Below are 26244 nucleotides of genomic sequence, written 5' to 3' on the forward strand. Positions count from 1 at the left end.
TTATATATATATATATATACCAGATCCTGCAGGCAGGTTCTTCGCACTGCAGCTCTGAAGTGAGAAAGCTAAGGCGGTTGGCGTAGGGGGAACTGATATAAGATATACAGTGAAAGTTGTTCTTTGAGAAAGTAAGAGGTGGACGGAGGTGAGGCGCTAGGACTAATAGTGGCGCCTGATATATTGTGCGACATTCGGTGTATGTTAGAAGGGCATGTCTGATGTTCCGGAGCTTCCGTCATTTGAGGCGGCGGACGTTGACGACCGTCCGCCACCTCCATCGATCAGTGACTACCCCATAGGCTGTGAGGTGGGTCTCGTGGATATCAACATTGCCAAGGTGGCACAGACGGAGGAGTTGTGGGAGCCTTTCATGGACCACTTCTTTACTCAAGGAAGACGGACGGTGCGGGTGGTGAGACACCAGGGCGATTATACCTTTGTGGTAAGCGAGGAAGATTCCATGATTGTGGGTTGCACATTGTACCGTGCCTGTCTTTGTGAACCTAAGGTGCGCATCGGTAAGTACGGTGGCACCAATGCCATAGTTTTAGGGTGTGACAGCACACACTCCATTGAGAGACGCACTTCCGGTTTGTCTGTCGTGACGGATCGTGAAGGTGATGCGGTGTGGGGCCCTGACTCGCCATTTCCTGATGGCGCAGCTGCCGATGGGGCCCCGGTGCCTGAATTTACGCCCCCAAGAGAGTCTGAGATTCCTTCGGACTGCCTCGAACGTGGGGGCCCATGTGTGCAGGAGCAACCAACGAAAGGGCAGGCCACACTGGAGGAGCGACGGTACAATTCTGCGTTAATGAAGGCCTACGATGCTAGGATGAGGAAGGATTATAGTGAAGCCGTGCGGTACTGCACCAAGGCGTTGAGGCATTGTCCCAGTGGCTGTGTGAGAGCATTAGCTAACCGTTCAGCTATGTACCTGAGCATGCGTGACCCGAAAGCGGCCCTTGCGGATGCTCTTAAGGTGATTGAGCTGATGCCCAGCAACTATGTAGGCTACGTTCGCGCGGGTAATGCCATGCGTGGATTGAAGCGGAATGGAGAGGCACGGAACTTTTACCAGGAGGCACTAAAGTTGGACCCAAACAACGAAACAATTAAGTATCTAGAAAAAGATAACGCGGTGCTGATGGTGTACGCCTCGAGGCGGCGCAGAGGGCAGCATGCCTACGTTAGTGTGGATCGATCGACCCTTAATATCATTCTCGTATCGGGGAAGGATCAGTGTGCAGGTGACGTAGCCTGGGAAGAAATAACGTCTATTGTAGCTCCACTCGGTGAGACTGCGGATCTTTGCGATGCATCAGCGTGTATTTGCCCCCCACACGTGTGTGGAAACTGTTACCGACCACTTACCAAAGTCGAGGATTTCTTCAACTCTCTTGTAGGTGTGGAGCTTAGTCTCTTGAATGAGCTGTACAGCGGATGCAATGCTGTAAGTTGTACTTACAGCTGTGGCACCGTGTTCTGCTCAGAGAATTGTCGTACGAAGGGTTGGGCTTCTCACCACTGGATAGAATGCCCTGTTATCGGCAAGTGGCGTGAAGCATTTAAGAATATACCTGCTGTTTACAGATCGTTCTACGCTGATTGTGCGTCCCACATAAATATGGTGACACCTGCAAAGGAGCAGGCAAACGGCTCGACAGATGGCCGTGATGGTTCCAGCAATTATGACGGCCCGTTTGCTTCACTTGCCTTATCTGTGGAGGGTAACCTAACTCAGGCACTGATTGCGTGCTGTCGACTTGCTTGCCGTATGTTTGTGGATGCCGTTAGTCGTGGACAGGCACTGAAGGATGTGGTCCTGCCATACAATTGGTTGTTGCCAGAAGATTGTAGCTACGTTCGTGTGACTGACGAAGGGGCAGCCAATAACGTGTTCACCCTAATCGCTAACAAGATGCTTAGACCCGTTTACGTATCACTTGAGCGGTGCTTTGATAACGAAGAGGGGGAATATCTTTCATTTGAGCTCTTCCTTCGCTTTTTTGAGCGAGCCCGCTTCAACAGCATCAAGTTACGCACATCATTGTGGCCCACCGTGCAGAAGGAAGCAAGGTGCTACAAGGAGCGACCCGCAGGTTTCGGTACCACAGAAATCGTAGGAGGACGAAATGTAGGTGTCTCTCTGGACCGGCAGTTGGAACACATTCAGTCGGCCCAAGCGACCTCTGTTGCGGGTTATTACGAGTACCTTGCGCTTTTTACCGCCTTTCCGGCGGCTTTCTCTCCACAACCGACCCGAAGTAAGCGAAACTTGGAGTCGTCGCGTCACAACTTGAATTTGAGGTTGGATATCGAGTCCTCTGCGATGATTCGAGCGGATGCAATTGAATATATTGCCGAAGGCGAGCAAATGGCTGTGGATCGATTGACTACAACATATTTTGTGTAGTTGGTGAAAACAAACTGCGTTTAACTCCAGTGGGTGCCGGCACGTGCTTCGTGGGAACTTTGTTTTATGATGTGTTAAAGTTGCGGGGCGGGTTAGGAGTCATGAATGCGTGGGACGAAAAAAAAGCAACAAAGAAACTCGCGAGCACAAACAAGCATGCACAAACGCAATCAAAGACCAACAACAAAGCGGAAGTGGCAGTGCAGAAGGCGGTGTGTGATGGCAGTTTCCCACCACCACCGCCACCACCCCCCCCCCCAAAAAAAAAGAAAAGGGAGACATTTGATGTTTTATTGTTTTGTTTTGTTTTTTCGACCCAAGTAGCGACAACCCTAGTCATTAGCGGCACGAGTTGGAAGAGGAAAGTTAAGGTAATGCTGTCTACTCCCGCTTCCCCGTCTGCTTTGTTATGCTTTTTGGAGAATAAAACTGTGACTGGGAAAACAAGAGGGATGGGAATACTGTTTTAGCTGGTATTGGTGCCACTTGTAAACTTTTCTTTTCCCTTACTGGGTAGGTTCAATCGGACGGAAAATGTTTAACGTTAAGATGATCGTTTATTTGTTAACATATGCCAACGATAAAGTAAAGCGTATTATATGTTTGCGGTTGGTTGCGGTAGGAAAAGGGCTGATGCCTCGAATGGCGTGTCGTTCCTCAACGTGGAGTGTTTGGGGAGGAGGGGAAGATTCAGATGGAACGCTCCGGGCCAGTTGTTTTCTTCCGTGTTTTTCCTTTAGTTGGACATCCTTTTTCTACACCCCCATAAGTGCGAAAGGTTTTCTTTTTTGTGGTTGGCTACCCTCAACCACTTTTGTTCACATTGATTATGTTTTCTTACGCTTGGCTGTTGGATTACCCCCCTCGTTCATACCTAGGTTGGCTACAGTGGAGGCCTTTATTTTTGTTTAATTTCTGTGAAACCTTCCCTTCCCTTACTTTCCTCCCCTGAATGTATTCTGGAAATGTTAGTGTTTTAGGACATGGCGCCATGTTCACCTTGCGGGACCACTGGAGAAGAGGAGTGAAGGGTATGTGAAGGAAAAGGGAGTAAACAAAAAAAAGCGTGATAACGTTGATGGAACCCAATTTCGTTTATTGTCCTCTCTTTTTGTCTTTTTTTTTTTGATCCGTGGGATATCGTCCGCTTGCCTTTTGCTCTGCCAATGGGTGACGCGGGTCTTTTTTTTTTTTTTGTGTGTGTGTGTGTGCGTGGATACTCTTTGTTTCCTCATGTAGCATGTGAATTTCCGGAGGTGAAAGGTGAGGACGGCACGTTGACTTGGATTCTATGTGATTGGGGATGATATTCCTCATTGTATTTGAGGTAGCGAGCAAATTGTACTGCGAGCACATATATATTTATGCGGCTTTCCAACTGAGGCTGATAGACCGGTTCCCACCTTTCTTTGCATAGCAATGTCTTTCTTTTCTCCATTCTCTTCTAAAGCCTTCTCACCTTTCTTTTCCGGGGACGACGCGCGAAACGGGGGCCGTTATTGAACAACAAGGTTCTCGAGTGTAAAGTTATGAGCCACCCAGATGGTTCCGGCAAAGCGGGATCATCCATTACGCATGCTATGGCTTTGCACATGATAAGCAAGGCCTCTTTGCTTGCAGGGCACTCAACTCAACAGCAAAACAATGGAAGTGGGTCAGTAGGCAACTTCTCCGATACGCTATCAAACATTAGTGGGTTTGCTGCGAGCGCTGCCGACAATTCAGTGAGAAATGGAGCTACGGTGGCCGCCTCTGTCGGTAATCATGAGCGCCACGGCCCCGTGTGGATCGCTCTATTGATATGGCTAAGCTTCATCTTGGTGGTTATTTTTATCATCGCGCGCTTCGTGCTTTGGTGCCTGAGCTCGCGCCGAGCCGCCCGTGCGGGCTACAACGAAATTTGGGATGGGGTAGGTTACAGTGGCAATCGATCTGCCATGGCAGCGACGGATGGCGGAGCTCCTTCAAGCACGAGAACCAGCGTAGTAGGAAACGCTTCTCGGCAGCAGTTTCGTCATTCGCGGCAGAAGGCTGCGAGACGCTCGTACGGGACAGAAAACCCTTCAGCCGAGGTGGAGGTGTGAGAGAGTCATAGAATCTTGTTCCGCATCCTGTGCATATGAGGAGGGAAAGAGTCAGTCGGTGATTCCTCCCATTTGGGGGACAATGTACGGGGGAAGGAGGGAAAAGGAGTGTGGGAGAAGGCAGAAGCTGGTACTTTTTACACAACTGAAAGTCCTCTGCGGTTTCGCGCACAACGTGTGGATTATTGTTATTGTAATTATGTTGATGAATCGGTTTGAGCCTCTTTGCAAGTTTCGCCCTCTGAGTTTCTCTGTAGGGTCTCTTTCTTCCTCAACACTGCATCTTCCTTGTGAAATTAAAGGTTGAGAGTTTTATAATAGAGAGTATATTACGTCTATCGCAAGCGTTCGTAAAAGCAGATACACGCGCAGAAACGAACGGAGGAACCTCATTAGGTACGCAACTCTTCCGCCAGAGTTATGAACACCATTTTCCGCCTTTTTCTGTTATTCGTGCAACTTTATGGCATCTCAGATCCCGCTACTGGGTCTAGCAGCTACACCACGGCAGGAATGGGGCGGGCGGAGGTACCAGAGCCCGAGTGGAGTTACTCCAACCTTGCGGCATGGCCACCGCTATGCCACACAGGGATGCACCAAAGCCCCATCTCCTTCAAGAATCTTACGCCGTCAGAGCTGCGGTGCACCAAGCCTCCGCAGCCATTGGAATTTTCTGAAGGATGTACCTTCAAGGCCGAAAGCACTTCCCTAAAAATCGACAACGGCGTTAACACGATCCGTGTTACGTTCCTTCCACTTGGTAAAACGGCTGGTGATCGAACCAACGTTTGTACTCTCCGCGATCCGTCCGGTGCTACTGGTGCCCAGAAGTATCAGCTTACTGCCATGCACTTTCACGCGCCACCAGAACATCTTTTCCCCCACGCGGCGCCCGATGCGGAGCTACACATTGTCTTCAAAGCAGAGGATGAACACAGTGTGGAACCCGCTGTTGTCGTCGCAGTGCAACTCGCTGCATCCGACGCAGCAAACACATCTGCGACGCGGGCACTTAACCACATTATGATCGACGGCCCGTTACCGCCGCGGCAGGCTTCCACCACATGCACCCTTGAAAGAAATTTGACTGTTGCCGAGATGTTGCCGCAGCGTCAGAGTTACGTAACATACAGTGGCTCCCTAACAACTCCACCATGCACGGAAGGGGTTCGCTTTGTAATAATGACAACCCCGCAGCTCATATCGAAGGCGGCTTTCAACAAGTTGTCGCAGGTACTCCGCCAGACGTGGCCAGAGAATCGGCTGGGGAACCGGCGGCCGACTCAACCTCTGAACGGGCGGGAAGTTTGTCGGTACGTGGATGGCAGGCATCCGAAGACAAGCAATGGGCAAGGTGTATGGGGAGACTACCTTGACACCATTCCTGCCACTGGTGATTCAGTGAGTGAAGGTGGTAATCCATCTGGAAGTGAGGAGGGGGTAAAAGGCAACCTGAGTGGAGCTGATGTTGGTGCAAATCAAACGGAAGAAGAGAAAGATGGAAAGCAGCTGTGGCCTTACGTGCTTAAACCCCATGAAGCCATCCTTTTCACGGCTGCTGCAGTTATTCTCGTTGTTGCGGCACTCATTTTGTACTGGTGGTCAAACAATGCAAACGAAAAAGTTGATGCCAACGAGGCGGAATGGTTGGGCACCGCAGCTGAGGTGTACGGGACATCCTCCCTCTAAATTGTTCCTCTGTGCGTTTGCTTTTGTGCCGAATGTGACGACTGAGTGAGTCAGGAAGTTATGTGTGTATGTGCAGAGGGCGTTATAACTCTCTTCACACCAATGTCGGGTGGAGTGGGTTGTGTGATATCTTGCTTCTCTTCTTTGTTGTCTTTCTCCTTAATTGTGCGGAGAGGCGCGCGAAGAAATCGTTCCCCTGACATCTGTATCCCTACATCCTACACCATAAATACTGTCAAACGTGTATGGTGCCCAAACGCACTAACATTGTATTTAACGTCCCATGTTCAGAAGGGCGTATCACACGAACCTTGGGAATGCCCACTTGTATCATCCTCTTCACCAACCTAAGTTTCACCGCAAGGATACAAATTTAAGGGTCCAGAGAAAACAGGGTCACACGGCCCATATGACGTCACCTCACCTCCTTACGTTCAGCCAAGAAGCTGTGTGCGTTGCCGAGGAGTTTGGTGTGGCTTTCTATGCTCCGAAGAACTTGAAGAAATTTCAGGTTGAACGCTTCAACGGGGTGAGGATTGCAGGGATATACGCTACAAAGGCCTCTGACGGTGGGTCTCACCTCCATGTAGTGGATGTTGAGGCCAACTGGTTCCTTGTCTCCCTTTCTCGCGTTGAGGTAGTCTCCTCATCATCCATTGAACTTTCTGAAGAAAATTCTGTCAAGCAAAGTGAGTCCTCGCGCCACTCCGAGGAATGCGCGCGTCGACTACCGAACACTGAAGGGATTTTGGAGGCTCACTTTCATGAGGCCGGTGGCGTACTTCACTGCGTGGTTCTCACACGATGGGGTGCATATGAAACGGTGCTAACTAATACAAGCAGAATAGTGGCGAGGAACATTATATCTTTTCCGTTTGAGATGCGGAATTGTTTTATGTCCGTAGGGAGAACAAGTGGTCTTGTTGTTGTTTGCCAGCGGAGTGAGAAGTGGCTGCGATACTCCCTTTTCGAGCAGCGTGATAACGAGCGTATCAGGATGTTTGATTCTCCAGTTAATGTTCAAAGCTTTGCTGTGAACCCCATTTCCAATTCAGTGGTTTTGGGCGGTACACGGGGTGAGATGGTACTTTACCCTTCTATTACTGAGAAGAATTATTTTTCAGATCATTGGCATCATACGCCGTTAACGGCGCTCAGTTTTTCCATAGACGGGAAAGCATTTTACTCAGGGGCCCGTGAAGGGATGATATTGGTGTGGAATACCTCGTCATATACCTACAAGAAGGTAAGCTGTGGTTTGGGTTGTATCAACAGCATCGCAGTGCCAACGGGAAATGGTTCAAGAGTATTACTGAGTTGCGCCGAATCCACCATTGCCGTGCTTGACCTCTTGCAAATGCAGGTAGAGAAGTTCGTTGAGGGCGTACAGTGGTCTACCGATGAGTCGTGTAGCGGGCTCGTGGTGAGTCAGTGGATGGGCCAGCCGGCAGTGATTCTTACGGGGTTGCCTAACGTGGTGCGTGTTTGTGATCCCTTCACTCAGCAGGCGATCTACTCTCTTCACATATCTTCCCAGATGGAGACTATACCGAGCCCCCCGCGTCATGGCATTCAATACGTGGGGTTGCTAAACAACAACCGCACAATAGTAACCTATGAGGAATTTAGTGGTGTTTCGTTGCCGTCGTTATTGCGCTTCTGGGCATACAGTTCTGATTCTAAACGGCATGAAGAATCGATGACAATTTGTTCACCCCATCGCAGTCAAGTACTGGCACTGACGACGGATGACACCCAGCAGCGAGTCTTTACCCTCAGTGGCGAGGCGATGAAATGCTGGGTGGAATGCAAAGAAGATCTTAACGATGCGCACGCAATCGGGAAGAAGACTTGGGGCAACCAATCGAGCTGCGTAACTCCGTCGCGCCTTGTGCAGGATTTAATTATTTCCCACGACGGCTCCTTATGTTTCATCTCCGATGATAATGTTCACGTCTATAACGTCAAAGCCTTACATCCGGGACAACCATGGCAGCGGGTTCTCACCTTAACGCAACATTTTTCACTTTCTCCGCTGAAGAATCTGACGCTACTGCACGAGTGCCGTGCACTTGTGGCCACTGACGCCGAACGCGTGTACTTTTGGTCGTTAGCCAAGCCTCGCCGGCAGGCAACGATATGGAAGGACAAAGGAGTCGGAGGGAAGGCGGCTGGCATCACAGCCATGTGCGGGTTTTCAGTGAATTCTGTTCTTGTGGCAACAGAAAGATGCAACCTCTGGGAGCTGAGCGCTGCAGACGTGAACGAAATGGGAAAGGTTGTTGGTCAAGCAAATAGCGCCACGGAGCACCGTATTACATTCATGAAACCACTGTCCCTTCTTAAGCAGCCAGACCGAATTGCAGTAGTGGACAGCGTTTCTGGTTTTCGAGTCATGCACGTCTCACTGGAAGGGAAGGGAGGAGTTAATGTGCAGCAATTTGAGCGTACCACTGCGAGAGACGAATCTAATGAGACACTCTCGTCGCTAAAACAGTACTTTCAGGAGGCCCCTGTGAGAAGCAACAACTTTGACGGAGCGGACGAAAATGCCTCCACCATCCTGGACCGCGCATCTCAAGTGGCAGAGGCACAGAAATGGCTGGTGGGGGTCCTGGCGGACTCCGCCTACACCGCCCCACCTATGAGTGCCTTGCTTTCTTCATATTTGCAGAGACGTGCGGGTGTAGCAACGTTTTGATTGCCATTATCTGGTCTACAGTGCTAAGTATCTCAGTTGTAATGGTGGTTGTTCTGTGCATTGGGGAGCAAGTGACGGCGGGAAACCACCGGGAAGGGCAATCAATTGTTGACGTCCAAATGTGCGAGTTGTTAACCATACACGAGGGTTGCGATGTATGTGGTGTGGTAAACTAATCATTTAAGAGCCGTAAGTATCACTGTGCAGAACATGCTGTGGATGCGTAGGGGAAAAGAAAGGAGGAGGAGGGAAAGAGTGTGTGGCCTAGGTGGCGCTTTTTCTCATTCTTTTTGTTCTTTAAAATCACAGTGTCTCGTTATAAACGTTTAACCTCCCCCATTATTTTGCCCAAGAAGACACGAGCAGCGGGCGTCCTTAAATGTTAACTCATTGCATGAATTCTTTCACTCTATCGTTACCGGCCCCTTGAAAATGTGCTGTGTATTTTCTCTGTTGGGCTTATAATAGGAAAGTGACCGTCCAGAGGATATCCAATGCATGGATTAATTCGTTGTTAGGTGCTATTAAAGTGTATGACCCTTCCGTGGTGGCCCATGGCGACACGTTACTCCTACGATTCGCCGCCTGTCCGGACAGTGGTTCGTAACATTTACACCTATCAATCATGTTTTCTCTCCTCTTGCTCCTTGTAGGGGCTAGGGTGTACGGCATGCTCGCCTCCAAAAGGTATTTGAGTGATCTCACACACACCATGTTGTTGCATTGTGTGATGTCAGCATGTAAAGGCATGGCTGCAAATGTATGCGTATACGTGAGGAATGTAGGAACGGTATATACCGCTACCGTGTTATGACAACTTGAGACGGAGTGGGCCAAAATAGGTGTGATAAGGCGGGATGGAAGGAAATGACCTCAGGGGGCTATATTGTGTGATGCCGTCTCTATGGAGGCTTAACGTAACCGCGTGTGACTCAAATACCCTTTAGGTTACAGGTTTTTTTTTTTGCATCCGTGAGGAATTCAAAAAATAAAGACGAACGTAACTCTTCGCCTTTCTTTGTTTCGTTAGTGGTAGGTTACTTGACACTTAGATCCCTACACATACTTCCTTTTTAGGCTTCAATATAGTAAGCATTCTACAACAGTGTTGTTACATGGATGATGTTGGTGACGAAGAGGTGGTGGGCATGCATGCAGACAAAGATGACTTAAACAGCTTGCTCATGTCAACGAAAACGGCGTCGGAGTATGGTGTTGAGGCTAGCGGGCGGTGGGTTTCACGCCCGAAGAAACGTGCCAGCAGGAAACCAATGGACGCTGGGGTGAGTACTTATGACGTTCAAAAGAAATCACGCGCAGAACATAGCACAAATGGCGTGTCACAGGCGGGTGTTGACGGCAACACTGGTGGGACAATTGATGGAACGAGCGAGCCTTTTCTATCATCTGATAGGGTCTTGGCCCCGTGCCCACGTGAGGTAATGGTTAATCGTGTCATGGAGTACGTAATGATGAGGGAGTTGGGTGGCCGTCACAACACCACGCAATGTGGCGAGGAAGGATTCGCTCCCTTTCGTGCGGCGCTGCTTGCCGAAACTGCTTCAATGAGACCAGTGGCGGAATACGATGTCATTCACTCAGTACGCGGCATGTCTAGTGTTCCTTGCCACGAAAAGGCACCGGATGCTGTTGTGCAATACCGCAGGCGGTTGTACTGTTGCTCCTACGATAGGGACCTGGTGGGTGGCCACTCGTCAGGCAAACCGCCCCATACGCGGGAACACCTGCGCGCGCTTGTAGGCTCGGGGCTTAGAGGTAAAGGATCAGGTGAGACCGTGCCTGTGCGCACCACTTCCCAAGCAATTTGTGAAGCAGGTAAACCAGATGTGAAAGCTGGCACAAATACGGTCCTGTTCGATGACACTAGATTGAAGCCGGCGAGTAGTTTCCTGCAAGACTCTTCCTCGGGTGACGACGAGAGTGTGTAGGTTAATACTTGGTGTTTTGATGCCTTCCCCATTGTGTATGTTTTGTTTGAGTTTCAGGTGAAGTCCGACTGCACATAACGTCTCCCATACCCCTGTTTAATTATGCCACTGCATAGCAAGAGTGAACCCTGTTCTTTTGCCCAGTTTGCTCTGTGAACGCATGCATTTTTTGTCCATGTTTTGTTGCAACAATCGCCCCACATGTCTTTGACACGCTCTCATTTGTGTAACCGCAGAGTTTACGGCACTAGCTTTGCAGTGCGGTGACACACGCATAGATTTATTTTGTTATATCTTTTACATATATTTCCCCCCGTCGGAGTATACCTCGCATTTGATCAACACGATGGATGAAACACCGAATGCTGTAAAGCAGCTATATACGGATGTGGAGTACACCATAGGGTCCAACCCAGAAATGGAGAAGCAGGTGAAGCACGGCTGTGTGGTTATCGGACGGCTGCGTGTGTACTCAAGCTATAACTCGGGCCTTGCATTTGTGCGTAGTGGTGCTTTCCCAGCGGATGTTGTTGTGAAGGGATACGGAAGTATTAATCGTTTTTTGCATAATGATGTGGTTGCGGTGCAACTTCTTCCCATGGAGCAATGGGAAGACGTGGTTTCGGGTGAGTTGGAACCGGATGGCGACGATAAGGATGAGTTTCGCACGATGAGACCGGATTCAGAGAGACTCCCCGATGGGCGGCGCATCACACGGTGGATACGAGACACCACGATGAATAACAGAAAAAACCGAGAGATGTGGCTGGCGGAGATGATGTCCGCCCCAACCCAGCACAACTGGCATGGCAAGAAGCCGTCGGGAAGTGTGATAGCCGTCCTCGAGCGTAAGCACCCACTGCTTTTTGTGGCCCGCTTGGCCGACGACGCGCTCTCCTCTCAGGAGGTTATACAGGACAGACGCTTCTACCGTTTCAAAGTATTTGATCAATTACTTCCTCATATCGCCGTTTTTGGCCGTGATATTCCTTTTAGCCTGCGTGAGAGTATCAGGGAACGGTTTTACTTGTTACGTCTGGAAACGACAACTGGTGGGGACATAGTGTGGGTGGAATCTCGTTTTCCCACTGCAAGGATAATATCCACGTTTGGTAGTGTGCACTCGTTGCGTGCAAACACTTTCGCGATTTGCTCTGCGCACCACATTGTCACGGACGACTTCTCAGAAGAGGCGTGCAACTGTATACCCGACCGGCTAATAATTCCGAACTCAGAGGAAATGAAACGAACCGGTCGCCGTGATCTGCGCAGAGAAGAGTTCGTGTGTAGTATCGACCCTGCCACGGCCCGTGATCTGGATGACGCCCTTAGCATAACCTTATTGCCAGGAGGGTACCGTGTTGGGGTTCATATCGCCGATGTATCACATTTCGTTTCCCCGGGGTCGGCACTTGATGAGGAGGGTCGTGCGCGGGCGACGAGTGTGTACCTTGTGGACCGAGTTTATCACATGCTTCCACGAAAACTGAGCGAGGAGTACTGCAGTTTGCACCCAGGGTCCGATAAACTTGCTTTCTCTGCCATCTTTCAGTTGGACCTCAACGGCAAGCTGAAAGGGGAATGGTTTGGAAAGAGCGTTATCCGCAATCGTTGCCGCCTCTCATATGATGATGCTCAACGAATTATCGATGGTAACCTAACTACCCTTGATGCATTAGATTACGGTGGCGTAACGGATCGCCGAGAGCTTTCGCAGCTGAAGGAACGTGTTGCGACGTCGGTGAAACACCTTTTCGATCTGGCATCCAAACTCCGCGCTGCAAGTTTTGAACGGGGTCGTCTAGCGTTTTCCACTCCTGAGATCGGTTTTCACTTTGAGGACATATCGAATCCCACGCACCCAATTGGGTTCAATGTCCATAGGCAGATAGAGGCAAATTGGCTGGTAGAGGAGTTTATGCTGCTTGCCAACTTACGAGTCGCCCAAAAGATTGTGCAATACCTTCCTGACCAAGCAATACTGCGTGTGCACCCACCACCGAAGAGGGTTCTGTTTGAACAGCTGAAGCTGTCTCTTGCAAGAGTGAACATTGAGCTGAAAGGACGATCCAACAAGTCGCTCGAGCAACTTCTTAATAGCGTGAGGGATCATCCGTTGCGGGACGAAATTTCTATCATGGTGAAGAACACTCTGTCTCTAGCGAAGTATTGTACAAACGGTGAAAATTTTACTAACAAAGTTCCCCTCGGGCACTACGCTCTAGGGTTAGAGTGGTATACGCACTTCACCTCACCCATTCGCCGCTACGCTGATATCATCGTCCACCGGCAGCTACTATGCGCTTTGGAGATCGAATCAATTGTAAAGGGGAAGCACCGCACCGGCAAGACATGTGCGGGTGCTGTTGGAATGGAGGTGGAATGTCTTGACTCAGCGGAGTTTTTTACTTCCACTTATGAAGTCATGAATATTGCAGATGAATGCAATGAGAATAAGAGGGCTGCGGACAGTGTGAGCGAAGCTTCACTAAAACTATTCTTCTGTCACTATCTCAAGTCCTTGCGGTCTCTGTGGGTTTCGAGCAACAAAGAAGATCCCTTTATTCCACGCGTGGATGCCGTCGTCATAAGCGTGGCTCCTGAAAAAAAGGTGTTGATGCTATACGCAAGAGTGGTAGGGATCAGTGTTGAGATTAGTTTAAAAAGTAAGACACAAAAATTTGTTGCGGAAAGCGGTAATAATGAGAATAGGGATGAGTCCAACAAGGAGGAAACTGCGTCGCTTCACAGTGAGATAAGAAGAAAAAGAGGGAGCGCCACTGGGGGAAATCACAGGGGTGGGGAGAGACAAAAGAGCCCTCCACGTGCGCAAGAGGCGAAGATAACCATCAACTGGGGGTTACACCCCCAAACTAATGAAAAGGTTGAAGAGGAGATTAAAGAACTCATGATGGTTTCCGCCGTCCTAACAATAAAACGAAACGTGAAAGGCTATGAGGAACCGGATATGATTATGGACCCACCGTGGTTGCGGGACGAAAAACGGATGGCAATACCCACAAGTCTCGTTTGATCAAAGTGCCCTCCGTTATTTTTTCCTTTTTCGTTTTTTACTTGTTACGTTGTGTTGTACTTTAACTTCTTTGACGTCATAGTCTCGGGTAATTACAGCGTCTTTCTTCCTTTTATTTATTTATTTCTTGGAGTGGATCTTAGCGAATTGTTTTTATTTTTCGACAGACACGCCCGCATGTATATATATATATATATATATATATATATGCATTGATATATTAGTCTGGGAGCAATAACTTCAAGCACTCCGTTACATCTTTTTTTTCTCTTTGGAAGAGGAAGGAGTAGTAGTAAGTTGTTCCCCCTCCAATATCTGGATAAACTGTGTGTGTGTGTACATCGTTTCTCCACAGTTCCGTTTCTTATAACCCTCGGAGCGATGGGGTACTTTAAATTTTTTTCTGTTTCCCCCTTTTTTAATCACACTTTTCACTGCTAAATCTTCTCCTTTTTCTTTTTTCATAGTATCTGCAGAAATCGCTTGAATCTAACTGTTTAGACGTAAAATTTTGAGTGTCAACAAAACTATACTGCCATCTGGAGGGAGCACTGCAAAGAAGGGTGTTTGTAAGGAAAGCATTTTTCTCCACCTCCCTGATTGTGCCCACTGAGAGGAAAACAAAAGAAAAAACAAAGAGGAGGGCTCCTGCCTCGTTGTTAGCGGTACGCCAGAACGGACACTCGGACTTACAGTTGTAACTTATGTCGTCAAAGAAGAAGGGCTCGAAGTTAAATGCGGCAGCCAATTCTACAACTGACATAAAGGGTCTGAACTTTTGTTCGGTTAAGGAGTACGGACAATTTAATAGCAACGAGTACAAAATATTCGTAGCTCCCAACCGACCTCTTCAAAGTCGTTTAGTCAACCTCAACTCCCTTCGCCCACACGGCGCTGTTGGCTCTGCGGAACTGAGATCCCGTTTCCACAGCCATCCCGTCCCCGAAAACGTAGTAAAAGATATTTTGACGTTGGTAAATGATGCGCAGAGTAGGGTGCACCGTTGCCCTGATTTCACTTTAGTAACTAGCGTGCGAGAAGCGATGGAGTCGCTACATTCTACTGCTTATGAGCAATGGTGGATGGATCACATAGCCAAAGGGTGTTTGAGTACCAACGCATACCCCTTTTCGTCTCTTCGCTTTGCGGCACCACATGAAAACTCGCAGGGTTGCTCAATGAATAGTAACTCTTCGGTACCTGATTCCTTGTCAGGGATTGCTGAAGCTATACAACGCATCCTCTTCGTATGCACACAATCCTCAAACAATGGTGACCAAGCAACTGAAAAGTTGTTGTTTCATTCCATTCGCAATGAAAAGGCATCATTGAAAGAGTTGGTGTTGACAAGTTATAACAGCAACCACATTCTCGTTTGCTGTGGTCTGTACTTTTATCGACTGAATGTGCTTGATGAAAATGGTGTGGCTATTAATGTGGGTGACATCACGTCGTTGCTGCGTGCCGTGAAGGAGCATGCGGAAGCCACAGAAAAGGCACTCCGTGAGCAGTTGCTGCTCCCTGATGTCATGAATGACTTGGTTCAATTCCATCACATGTTAGGTTACATGAGCGAAATTGCCAATCCCGAGTGTGCGGCTCTGATGGATCGGTTGAGACGTGCAAACTCTGTTAATGCAGCCGCTCTTGACATCATGGACTCCAGCATTTTTACTGTGGTGCTGCGAAACCCCTGTGAAGCTGGCTCCCCTCGTGCTAGATGGTACCGAACCGGCATGTTACTGGAGGAAGATGATGATGGAAGACTTCTTACTCTGCGGGCGCACACAATAATTACAGATCACACATCTCTTGTGGATTTCCTCACGCAAGTGATAAATTGGAGGGATGAGCACGAACGACTTGGCAGGTCCAGTTGCTTATTGGGTAAAACAAAGGATGAATACTTTGTTTCCACTCCCAACGAGCCGGCTATGATTGAGCACTTGAACCTCTGGCTCCCATGGAAACATCGCAAACCCATGTGGCCATACCCACAAAAGAATGCCATGCCCAGCGTATTTCCTCTTGAGTTTACAACCCTGGGAGAGGGAGTAGTTACCTTTTCGTGCCTTTGCCTAGCCGCTGTGCTAGCAGTGCAGGAGGTGCTCACACCAAGCCACGGTTTCCCCACTGTTTTGGTTGCATTTCCCCACAAGCGAGGTGGCGTCTCTTCGGCGTTGCTTTATTCTAAAGTTGTGGAGGCTTTCATTCAATCTCTACGTAGTGAATCAGCTCTGGTTGAAGCGGTTACCGTGCGACACATGGCGCGTGCAGCGTTGCAAGCTCTGAATACTATAATAAATGCCTGTTTCAGTGAGCAATATCCCCTGTACACGATGGCGCAACTTCTTCTTTCTGAGGGAAAGGCGGAAGCAAAGGATGCCACTCATGATGGTGGTATGTTAGGTGCTGTGGATCTTGTACTATCAATAGACCCTTTGAGTTGTGGCGGAGATATCCTCCACTCCGAGACTCAACTTGTAATGCCGACGCCATTTGCAATCCGCAGCGTGGGGAGGTGTACTCCCGGCGCAGCTCGGCAGCAAACGAATGTAAAACTGCCTTCCGCTCTTGAAGTGACCGATGCAGCACTTCTGCAGATGCCGGGAGCAGGGGAGTCATCCACAGGCAGACGGCTCTCGGCGTGCATTTTAGAGAGAAGTCAGGTGTTGTTAACGCTGCTGAAATAGTAACAATTTTGTGTCTTTCTTGTCTGGGTTTTGCGTGTAATGTGTGTGTTGGGGGATAGATAAAATGTGCAAGTGTGGTAGTGAGGGGTAATTCTTTCTCCAGTCCCTCACACTTTAACCATCACGGCCAGCTACTCTCTGTGGAACGTTTGGTTTCACCTGTACGTAGAGTTGTATTTTTATGTATAATAATATATTGTTGATGTACACAAGGTGATGGCCGTATTGAAGAATAATGGAGACCCTTTCTAACATTTCCTTTCACACTTTCCCAGTATTTGGCATTTGTTTTGGTGGATAAAAAGAGCCCACCTCCATGCGGAAATTGTGCTCGTGATGTGTGTGCATATATATATATATATATATATGCTCTCTACCGTCCACACTATTTTGTGTGTCATGTGATGTGTCTGTATGTGTGATTGTGATCGTAGTGAGTGGAGAATAGATTATGATGAAACAGATACGGCATGAGCGCTTCTCTTTTCCGCACCGTTTCCCTCCTATACATTTACTGTTATTTCATTCATTTTCACACTTAGTGGGAGTACGCGTTCTCACTTTTTATTTTTTTGTTCACTGTGCTTGGCGTCAACATTGCCTCTGCGTCTTTGAACCTCGGTCTACGTCCTCTTCTGTCATTTCTCATACATTCTTTGATTTTTTTTTGTTGGTGTGTGTACTCTTACACTTCCTTATTGACTTGTCGGTTCATATATGAACGTACACGCACATATATATATGTATATATATTCATTTACTTAGCAGTGATCTGTCATTGGTGAAGTTCAATAGCTTTCCCATTAGTACGTGGAGGGATCCGGAAGAAGGGAGGGAACCCGAACGTATTTATTACCATTACATCAACCAACTAACAAGGTAGTGCAGCGTCTGAAGCTTCCATTCTTTATTATTATTGTTATTTGCTCGAAGGTTGTGATACGGTAAACTTTTTTCCTCATATGTCGACGCTAGCTTCTGCTTTGCCACTTCTGGCAACAAAAAACGTTCTTTGCGGCGTGACTGGCAGCACCATACAATTCTTTTGTGATCTGACTAGAGATTACGGCCCCACTTCGACAAAAAAGAGTGTGATTATTGCATCATCGTGCGGCAATAGACCAATAGGCACTACAGGAGCCCACATTGTTCTCAACGTATTCTTTGCAAAGGAAACGAAACCACAATTAGATGAAGATACTTTGGCTCCACTGCGAACGAGGGAAGTTTTTGGACTGTATTGCTACCGGAGTGTGGTTGGGGAGAAAATACTTTGCATTGAGGTTGATTTCAACGATGTGGGTACCAAAAAGGTTGGTAAGGGCCGAGGCACTGTGCTTGCCACTAGCAGAGGATGCAGACCATTGGGAAACACAGGGATTTATTGTAGCTTCAACTGCTTACGGTCCCTTGGAGCACCATCAAACCTTTCGGAATTATCTTCCGTCTTTCAGCCCTCCACCCATCCTGTTGGCGAGAAGGTTGATTTAGGGAATGGTTTCATAATGAACGTGGAGAGCTCAACACAGATAACCATCGTATACGAGTGCGGTCGCGACGAGATGTGTGACACGGTGCGGCTCAGGCCGTATTTACTCAATGGAGTAATTAACCTCAACATGTGTATTCGGTGCGGGGTGAAACGAAACGCAGCATATGAGAATGAGAGCAGTAAAAAAAGAACTCTCCTTTTGAGTAATTCCTCCGTCTTTGCCAAACCATCTCTAACTGCACGAAATGCCAAGGCACGATATACTGTGACACCAGGGGTAAATACTGAGCGAATCCGTCTCGAGGTGCGGTTTGATCCGACATATATTCATTACAATGGAGGTTGGAATGAACCAATCATTGTGTCCAATACGGGCGGTTGGGTCACTCTGGAAGATGGCGTTATGTTTACTTTTTGTGCGCATAGGTCGCCAGTATCACTTGCATCCGATACCGTAGTAGATGCTGTTAGGGAGGTGCTTGGAGGGTTTTCACCGGAAGAGCTGGCGTACCTACGCTTTAAAGAGGTTTATCGGAAGGTTTTTGAAAAAGTTGGGACTGCCAATGCGGAGGAAGATGATATGAAGGAGGAAGTGAGGTTGGCGATAATTAGTCATTTTCATAGGAGGGCGTTTTGACTTCCCTTTGCATTCCAGCGACGGTAACTGTCGGCATGCATACAAACGCAAACGCAAACGTGCTCACACAAATGAGTCTCCGTATATGTGTACGTTAATGCTTGTGTTGAAATGGGGAGAGCAAAAGCAAAAGGGAAAAGAAGAGAAGGTGTGGGTTTTCTCAGAGGGAAATTAGGTTAAAATTTTTTTTTAAAAAGGGAGAGGAAAAGGGGGAGAGGGAGGTGTAATAAAAGGTAATGCGAGTCTAGCAAGTATCATATATTCGAACGTTGGCGTCCGTAAGCTCATTGGTTAACCCACAGGACCGGGGCGGCGTACCTCATTGTTCCATAATTCTGTTGGGCTGCCTTTCTTCTTTTTCATTTGTATGCGTTTTCGATTTTCTTCTCTGTTTATTCTTTTAAAAGTTTCGTTAGTTTATTCCTCCATTATTTTTCTAGTTCAAATGGTGCTCTTTGTAACGTTGTTTGTGTCTCAGTCCTTCAGATATATATATATATATATATTATGTACTTGATCCCCTTCCACCACAACATGCTCGTGTATTCGGCGGGAGAAATAAGTTAGAGTAAAAGAGGAGAACCAGAGGAAACGGTCGGCGACAACACTGTTTTTTTTTGTTGCTTGCTTTGAGTAAAAATGATAATAATAATATAATAATAATAAGTAAAAAAAATGAAGGGAGAAGGGAGGGAAACCGTAAATGCGTTTATACATTTAAGTTTGTCCTTCACTGCAGCAAGCATCCAATGGTCACTGTTCCTGCTCTTTGCTTAAACATTTATTTATTTATTTCTCCATTACTATCGTTGTGGGAAGGGAAAGAAAAAGGTGGAAAATGATATTAAAGGTAGACAGTGAGTGAAACTGGGAACTTCTACGACTTTGAGTGAAAACTTAGCGTAATGCCCCACTGAACTGATACCGTTTATTATGTCCACCTAGTGGAGAAGAGAATGAAAGGCATTAATTACTGCTGCAACTGGGGTAAGTTTTGCTCTTTTTTGAATGATGTATGGGATGAATTAGTGGGTTGATGAGCATTGCTTTCGTTAAATTAAAAAAAAAAATGCTGCAATTCCTTTAAGATCCCACCCACCAAATGAATTAGTTGTTAGCATGACTTGACGAGTGCGTGCGATCAAAATAACGATACGATATTCCAGCATGCGTATTTGTACAATTGATCAGTGGTTTGCCACCGCCAGTTACTTTTTTCCCCCTCTGCGCGTGTGGCCGGTGGGGAAAGGCATGAGATTTCTGCGGTGATGCAGTTGGATAATGCGGCGTGCCAAACTTTTTCTATCAAATTTATATTTAAGTATTGCGTACATCTTTACCAAAAGTGGCTCAGGTACCCGAGAGGCATACGCGTATTTGTAATCTAAAATGACTTGTTTATCCTTTTATTTTTTTTTTTTGGTGCTTCACGCATTTTATCAGGGGTGCACTGTAATCACTGGCATTTTACTTTTTTTTTAAAAAAAAAACATAAACAGATGGGACAAACATTGCCTTCTTGCTCCCATAAGTTTTAGTTTGTGACTAAGTTGGGCGTGGAAAAAAAAAAACAACTGAGGATTTACGATAGAATCGGATAGAAATACAACAGGAGGAGGGAAATAGAGGGAAGGGGATAACATTACATAACAGGTACAGATATCAAAAGTAAATAAGGCATAACAAATAGGCGAGTGTGACGGAAACACATTTGAGGTATTGATAAAATGATGATGCGAGTGGTAGGTAAGGGGAAAAAAACAAAAGAGGTGAAAAAGAGCCGTGAGGCGTCTTCGGAGAAAAAAATCCCGTCTCCTTTGGAAGTGGAGGGAGCTCAAGACGTGCCAAACGCCAACAATGTCCGTTACATCCTTCACAACCAATGGTCATTGACGTTGCTTGTGGATATCTATGAGACGGAACGGCTTACGCAAATAGCTGTTGCCAATGGCGCAGCAATAGGGGACCTTCCTGTTCAGTTAAATCTGTCCGTATGGGCCCTCAAGAAAATGGGTGTGGGGAAATCCAGTCAGTCCCTTAGTGGATTATCAACGGAGTTGGTTGATGCCGGAAAAAATGTAAAGTGGATGTTGGGCGGGAGACTGCTGAAAATGGTTATTGATTTATCCGAGGGGCCCGAGTGCAGTGCATCAGCGGAACCGGGAAGATACACTTCACTTGCATCGATGAAACAGAGTTCGAAGTTGGGTGAGTCAAACTACAGAGTGACCGTAGACCTGTTGTGTGAAGGTGGTAATAAGTGGCCCGTATTTGGCACACCCGAGTCAACATGCAACACATCAGGGGACTCATCGCCAACAAGTATAGTCCCCCGTGCGTTAAAATTTAGCCTGTCTCCCGTCACCACGAGAGAAGCTAGTGCTTCATTAGACCAATCTGTCCTCATGCAGCTGAATGAGTTTACCACGTTGGATACCAGTAGGTTTCCTGTTGTGAAATTATGCCTCAGCATGGAAGGGGAGAAGGGCCGAATTGTACATTTTGCGGAGCGCATATTTTCAGGGATAGGCGTAAGTGTGGACGTGCGGTGCTTGAGTGATGAGGAATTATCTCCTGAGGCCCGCAGAGAGCCAGGGACTGGAGTGAACATAACTGCTTTTGAAGAGCACGACAGTGAGGGGAGAGAATACCTTTTTATCGAGTTAGACTCTAGCAAGGATTACGGTGCAGTGGGCGACGACGAACGGATAATTAGTAATGCAAATCACGTGCGCGTCGGGTCTCGTTACCTGCTGAACTTCACAGCTACGCGCCCAGCACCGCGACTGCCGGATTTTGCAGAGGTGTATAGAAGTGTTCGCGACCACCTTCACCAGTTGCCCAATGCATTGAACAACCTCAACATGCCGAGCGTGCGGGCTGCTGTAGTGAAAGATTTGGTCCAACATGTGGCTTCGCGGGAGTTGAAAAACATGATTTGGGAGGCTGTTCGTTTGTATATTATTAGGGACTACCTGGAAGCTGATCAACGGAGTATCTCAACATCTCCTATAGTGATTCGAACCCTTTGAGTAACGTTTCTCTTCACCACAAGCACTTATGTTGTCGTTTTTATTTGTGGTTGTACGTGTTTGTTAGAAGAAATTATATCTGTGCGAGGGATTTAGTTATTGCTCGCAGCCGAGCGTTTGTACGTTTTGACGTGCGTCGCAGCGGTGCTCAGAGGTGGGGTCCCTCCTACACTTTCCTCTAAAAAGGAAAATTATCCACTGAAACTTTGACTTGTATATTAGCTGCGAATATCCACGTGGCTATTCTCGGAAGGAGGAGAGTGGGGGAGCAAATGCACCGTATCATTTTCCGTCCCATTTTTTTTTTTCAATCTTCTTCACCTTCCCTTTTGTTTGTTGTGATGCTGCTGCAGGGATGTCTGTGTGACACTGATGTGTTGTGCTTCTTCAAACAGACTTTAAGAAAATGAGCAAGCAGATAAATTTACATTCATTTATGCACCCGTGGTTACACTTGTACATTTATTTATTTCCAAAAAATATAAATACATGAATCGCATACAAGTGTGTTTGTATGCACCTGCAGGCTTTGGGAGGAAGAAGGGAGGAGGGGAAAGTTGGCAGCGACTGTTGCTGCTGTTGGCTCTGCCTTTCTATTTTTTCAAAGTTCCTTCGGTTTGGCGGTGGAACTCCGCCGTTCTCCATTGTTTTTCCCTTTACTTTCCAATTGTTTTCGAATCATAGTCCTCGTTTCTTTCTTCCCGCTCCTCCCACCTGTGACGTTTCTTTTTGAGAGCCGTGACAAGGCCGAATCTACCGGGAAAACTTCTTCTTTTCTTTGTTTCTTTCTTTTGCGACTTCAGCACCTGCGACACCCCCAAATATATATATATATATACACAATTGGAGTAAATTAAAACTATTTTTAACACCCTCAGGAAAAAAGAAGAAACGGGATCAGCAAACGGAGGATCAACTTTACGCTGTGTTTCTGAGATCGGAGGTCAGTTACAAGACCAAAAAAGTAAGAGGGGAAGGAAAAGTACATTTCGCACGCACACATCATCTTATATATTTATATTCATTTATATATAAAGCACTGAAGGATACTGTTGAGAACGTATATGCGTGTAGGAGGATATATGGGTACTTCCGAAGAGGATGGAAATACGGAGCTTTCCGTGAACGGCTCTTTGGATGGTGAAAAATCCATGGGCTTTCGCTGCCTAAAATGCGTCGGTGAAATTAGTACGTGGACGAAACTGACGAAACACCTGGACACGAGCTGGCACTACTCTGCTGCATGCGTTGAGTGCGGGAAGAAACACAGTTACTTTGGTTCGTCACAGCCACACCGACACGAGATGAGCACCAAACATCGCGGATTCCTTGGCATATTCCATGAAAGAAACGACTACAAGATCGACCATCCGATGGTACTTACGCGGGATCAGTATCGCTGCCATTGTGGCACATCATTCTTGTGTGTCCTGCATCTTGCCATTCATCTTCGCGACGAGCATCATAACCAATACATCCCAAAGACGGTGAAATGTCTCACTTGCCAGGAGGAAGGCATGCTGGATGAGATGGCGGAACACTGGACGACAAAAAAAAGTGAAAACCGGAAAGGGCGGGGCTTACGATCGAAAAGGGGAACAGGTCCATGCGATGAAGGAGGGGTGCCGAAGGATTGTGAATTCGAAGTTGAAGGTTTCGGAGTGGATCAATTCCTCGTCCCATTCCCCAAGCGCCCACCTCGCAGCCCAAACGGGAGTCAATATGTCATTTTGTATCAGTGCCCGACTTGTCGACTTTTGTTTGATGAGTGGGCGGACATCCGGCAACATATTGAGGAATCAAACCACGTCCACGGACTTCCACCGGCACTTCTCCGTCGCCGAATAGAAAGAAGGGTTGGTTTAATAGAGCAGGGCTCGACCGGATATGGGCAGGTGGACTATCGGACAGCGGGAAATCGCTCGGCGGTTCGATACCTTAAAGAATTACTTGAAGTGTTTGCTGATATCAATAACCCTGCCGTGAGGGAGCTTTTGTACAGATATGCCCCCACCAACAAAAATGTCGATCCGGATGATGAAGAAGTATTTGGTTACCAATGCCCCCTCGAGGAGTGCTCACAAGCCTTTCTAACCTATGGCGAGTTTCGAAGTCACATGAAAAGTACAAAACACCAAACGGAATGTAATATCGACCCGGTAACGGGAAAGCCGTGGCTCCCTTCGTGGGAGTCAAATCCGTACGCCTTTGAGGTGACCTTCACCATGAGACAATTGGTTGAAGTGTTTGGCTACCGCAAATGCGGGGAGTGCAACCGCCCTTACAGGCCAGGAGAGGAACATTATCACTACCAAATGCACCACTTCACCGAAAAAATTGATTTCCGAATCCTGGAATCCACTCTGTAAAGAAACATTTCTTTATGCCACGAAGAGTTTAACATGTACTGGAAAGAGGAGAAGAACGAAGATGAACGAGACGTTGAAATTTACGAGGATTATCATAATCAATAATATTTTGCGCCTTTCTTTTTAAGGAAGAAAAGAAAAAGAAGGCAGAGTCCGTCGCATTAAGTATCTGACGTGGATAGATTGTACGAGCACACATAAAGGAGATGAGACTACGCCGATTTAACTTTTTTTAATCTTCAACGACCCCGGGAAGGTAAGTGAAACAGATAGTTTTTCACCCCTTTTTTCTTTTTTTTTCTTCTTGTTGCTTTGTTTTGTCTAGAGAGGAATGATATAAAAGGAAGGATAGAGGGGAACAGGAGAGCGTGTATTTGTATGTGTGTGTATGTGTGTGTGTGTGTGTGTGTTAAATGTATGCGGAGAAGGAATGAGTAGCTGAAATGCGGAGATTATTCCGTGGGAATTTTTATCCGAAACGAAGATAAATGCAAAACACCCCGCCCTTACCTGCTCCCCTCTTTTGAATTTTTCCTCTCTTTTTTTTTTCCTTCTTTCTACAATATGTTACATTCCTTTTTTTTTTTCTTTTAGGCCCTGCGCTGCCAAACCCGTATTTCATTTTATGTATGTGTTGTGTGTTTCTCACTGTGACGTGGCCGGGAAGGACTAAAGTAACTGCGAGAAGGAACTAATAATAAAAGAGCCTAAAAAAGGCTTCGGAAATCGGACCTCGCCAGGCGCTGAGGCCGCGTTTTTCTTTCTTTTTTTTCCTTTTATATTTTTGTTTTTGGTTTTGTTCGGTCGGACTCGATGGCCAAAACTCAAGCGGACAATACGCCGAGGGCCGCGTCCTCCCTCTTCCATTCCCTTTGGCAGTCGGGCGTTCAAACCGTCACTTGACACTGTTTCGACAATTAAACATAGCCTTCAGTTTCTTTTTCTAAGTTTGTAACCTCCTGTTGTAACTTCATTTTCTTTTTTCTTTTTTCTTTTTTCTTTTTGTTCCCTTCCCTTCCCTTTTCTTCCCTTTTCTCTTCCTTTTCCTTTTCTTCTTACTTTTACACTTTTTTTTGTTTTATCCTTCTCGCCCCTTCCGCCACTTAACTGCGTTCACACCACTTGCTAAATAATTTTTTTTTCTTTTCTCCTTTCCTTTCCTTTCCTTTTTTTTTTTGAAAGTTGTTTGCTTAAATTTTTCCGTTCAGTAACTTGACAGGTTGTTTATATTCTTATATTTAACTATATATTCAAATGCAGAATGCACACGAATGTATAAATGCATAAATATATATAAATATATATATGTATTAATAATATTTATTTGGTTTCCACCCCTTTTCTTAAGGGTACAATGGAACTTTCTCTTATTCATTATTATTTATGCAGAAAGACAGCAATACATGCCCGTGCATATATTTATATATTTAATTTGGTATGTTGGATTACTTTACCAACACAGAATTTGGATAAATATCCTAACTGCCACATGAAGATGCGGAAACCGAGTTGTTTCTCCTCTCATATATTCCAATCTTACTGTTTATTGTCTCTGTTTTAAATTGTTAACGGCTTCAGTCTTCTATCTTTTTCGTGTTTTTTTTTTCGTCTGTATCCTCTCGTGTGATGTCTCCTCTCGTTCTCTTCATCGATAAAGATTTAAAAAGGAAAAAAAATAATATGATATTATATATTTATATTTATAATGTTGTTGTTATGATTGCTATGATTGTCTGTCGTTTGTGGTTCCCTTTCCATGTGTCCGGGTCCCGTTCTTATTGCCACGTGGCGCGATTTGCTTTTTTGTTTTGTTTTGTTTTCTTCCCTCACTTCTTAATTATATTTTTCTTTCACCCTTTTCTTTGTCAAATCGTTGATGTATTAATGACGTCTTTTTGTCGTTGTGTTGTCCTTCCTTTTTTTTTTGTTTTTTTTTTCAATGTATCATCCCTTTTTTTGTCTCGCTTTGTTTCCCCTTCTCCCCCCCCGTATTTCACTTCCTCATTGCTTGCGTTACCGTTTCGCGTCCTTCCATCGGGGAAGCGTTCGTATGAATTATCAGTGATCAGCAAGAACTGTGAGCAAAAAAAAAAAAAAGAATTCTACGGCCCTTCCATCAAGTGAAAAGAAAAGAAAAATGTAATATGT

The 26244-nt window shown here is 46.5% G+C and overlaps 11 protein-coding genes across 11 annotated transcripts, besides 12 other annotated features; all 11 read left to right on the top strand.

Moving 5' to 3' along the window:
* Positions 1-214: 214 nt before the first annotated feature.
* Positions 215-2416, top strand: Tb11.01.0310 (hypothetical protein, conserved; the record flags this gene model as incomplete). Its single annotated transcript, XM_823805.1, has 1 exon — positions 215-2416. One exon carries the CDS (start codon positions 215-217, stop codon positions 2414-2416), a length of 2202 nt encoding a protein of 733 aa, XP_828898.1.
* A 1529-nt stretch (positions 2417-3945) lies between these two features.
* Positions 3946-4500, top strand: Tb11.01.0300 (hypothetical protein, conserved; the record flags this gene model as incomplete). Its single annotated transcript, XM_823806.1, has 1 exon — positions 3946-4500. The coding sequence occupies one exon, from the start codon at positions 3946-3948 to the stop codon at positions 4498-4500; it is 555 nt and encodes a 184-aa protein (XP_828899.1).
* Positions 4501-4920: 420 nt separating this feature from the next.
* On the top strand, positions 4921-6189 carry Tb11.01.0290 (carbonic anhydrase-like protein; the record flags this gene model as incomplete). Its single annotated transcript, XM_823807.1, has 1 exon — positions 4921-6189. The coding sequence occupies one exon, from the start codon at positions 4921-4923 to the stop codon at positions 6187-6189; it is 1269 nt and encodes a 422-aa protein (XP_828900.1).
* A 283-nt stretch (positions 6190-6472) lies between these two features.
* On the top strand, positions 6473-8890 carry Tb11.01.0280 (hypothetical protein, conserved; the record flags this gene model as incomplete). Its single annotated transcript, XM_823808.1, has 1 exon — positions 6473-8890. One exon carries the CDS (start codon positions 6473-6475, stop codon positions 8888-8890), a length of 2418 nt encoding a protein of 805 aa, XP_828901.1.
* A 1115-nt stretch (positions 8891-10005) lies between these two features.
* Tb11.01.0270 (hypothetical protein, conserved) lies at positions 10006-10839 on the top strand (the record flags this gene model as incomplete). Its single annotated transcript, XM_823809.1, has 1 exon — positions 10006-10839. One exon carries the CDS (start codon positions 10006-10008, stop codon positions 10837-10839), a length of 834 nt encoding a protein of 277 aa, XP_828902.1.
* A 346-nt stretch (positions 10840-11185) lies between these two features.
* On the top strand, positions 11186-13873 carry Tb11.01.0260 (exosome complex exonuclease RRP44, putative; the record flags this gene model as incomplete). Its single annotated transcript, XM_823810.1, has 1 exon — positions 11186-13873. The coding sequence occupies one exon, from the start codon at positions 11186-11188 to the stop codon at positions 13871-13873; it is 2688 nt and encodes an 895-aa protein (XP_828903.1).
* Positions 13874-14050: 177 nt separating this feature from the next.
* Positions 14051-14082: a microsatellite.
* Positions 14083-14577: 495 nt separating this feature from the next.
* On the top strand, positions 14578-16566 carry Tb11.01.0250 (hypothetical protein, conserved; the record flags this gene model as incomplete). The annotated part of the gene is made up of 1 exon (XM_823811.1): positions 14578-16566. The coding sequence occupies one exon, from the start codon at positions 14578-14580 to the stop codon at positions 16564-16566; it is 1989 nt and encodes a 662-aa protein (XP_828904.1).
* A 346-nt stretch (positions 16567-16912) lies between these two features.
* Positions 16913-16934: a microsatellite.
* Positions 16935-17528: 594 nt separating this feature from the next.
* Positions 17529-18695, top strand: Tb11.01.0240 (hypothetical protein, conserved; the record flags this gene model as incomplete). The annotated part of the gene is made up of 1 exon (XM_823812.1): positions 17529-18695. The coding sequence occupies one exon, from the start codon at positions 17529-17531 to the stop codon at positions 18693-18695; it is 1167 nt and encodes a 388-aa protein (XP_828905.1).
* A 486-nt stretch (positions 18696-19181) lies between these two features.
* Positions 19182-19201: a microsatellite.
* Positions 19202-19329: 128 nt separating this feature from the next.
* Positions 19330-19361: a microsatellite.
* A 1061-nt stretch (positions 19362-20422) lies between these two features.
* Tb11.01.0230 (hypothetical protein, conserved) lies at positions 20423-21727 on the top strand (the record flags this gene model as incomplete). The annotated part of the gene is made up of 1 exon (XM_823813.1): positions 20423-21727. The coding sequence occupies one exon, from the start codon at positions 20423-20425 to the stop codon at positions 21725-21727; it is 1305 nt and encodes a 434-aa protein (XP_828906.1).
* Positions 21728-22734: 1007 nt separating this feature from the next.
* Positions 22735-22763: a sequence feature (AT_rich).
* A 28-nt stretch (positions 22764-22791) lies between these two features.
* Tb11.01.0220 (hypothetical protein, conserved) lies at positions 22792-24096 on the top strand (the record flags this gene model as incomplete). The annotated part of the gene is made up of 1 exon (XM_823814.1): positions 22792-24096. One exon carries the CDS (start codon positions 22792-22794, stop codon positions 24094-24096), a length of 1305 nt encoding a protein of 434 aa, XP_828907.1.
* Positions 24097-24464: 368 nt separating this feature from the next.
* Positions 24465-24506: a microsatellite.
* A 344-nt stretch (positions 24507-24850) lies between these two features.
* Positions 24851-24897: a sequence feature (T-rich).
* Positions 24898-25071: 174 nt separating this feature from the next.
* Positions 25072-25150: a sequence feature (T-rich).
* A 79-nt stretch (positions 25151-25229) lies between these two features.
* Positions 25230-25271: a sequence feature (T-rich).
* A 50-nt stretch (positions 25272-25321) lies between these two features.
* Positions 25322-25420: a microsatellite.
* Positions 25421-25509: 89 nt separating this feature from the next.
* Positions 25510-25530: a sequence feature (AT_rich).
* Positions 25531-25722: 192 nt separating this feature from the next.
* Positions 25723-26220, top strand: Tb11.01.0210 (hypothetical protein; the record flags this gene model as incomplete). The annotated part of the gene is made up of 1 exon (XM_823815.1): positions 25723-26220. The coding sequence occupies one exon, from the start codon at positions 25723-25725 to the stop codon at positions 26218-26220; it is 498 nt and encodes a 165-aa protein (XP_828908.1).
* Positions 25765-25803: a sequence feature (AT_rich).
* Positions 26221-26244: the final 24 nt, after the last annotated feature.

This window comes from Trypanosoma brucei, assembly GCF_000002445.2.
Source record: "Trypanosoma brucei brucei TREU927 chromosome 11 chr11_scaffold01 genomic scaffold, whole genome shotgun sequence".
NCBI classification, from domain to species: domain Eukaryota; phylum Euglenozoa; class Kinetoplastea; order Trypanosomatida; family Trypanosomatidae; genus Trypanosoma; species Trypanosoma brucei.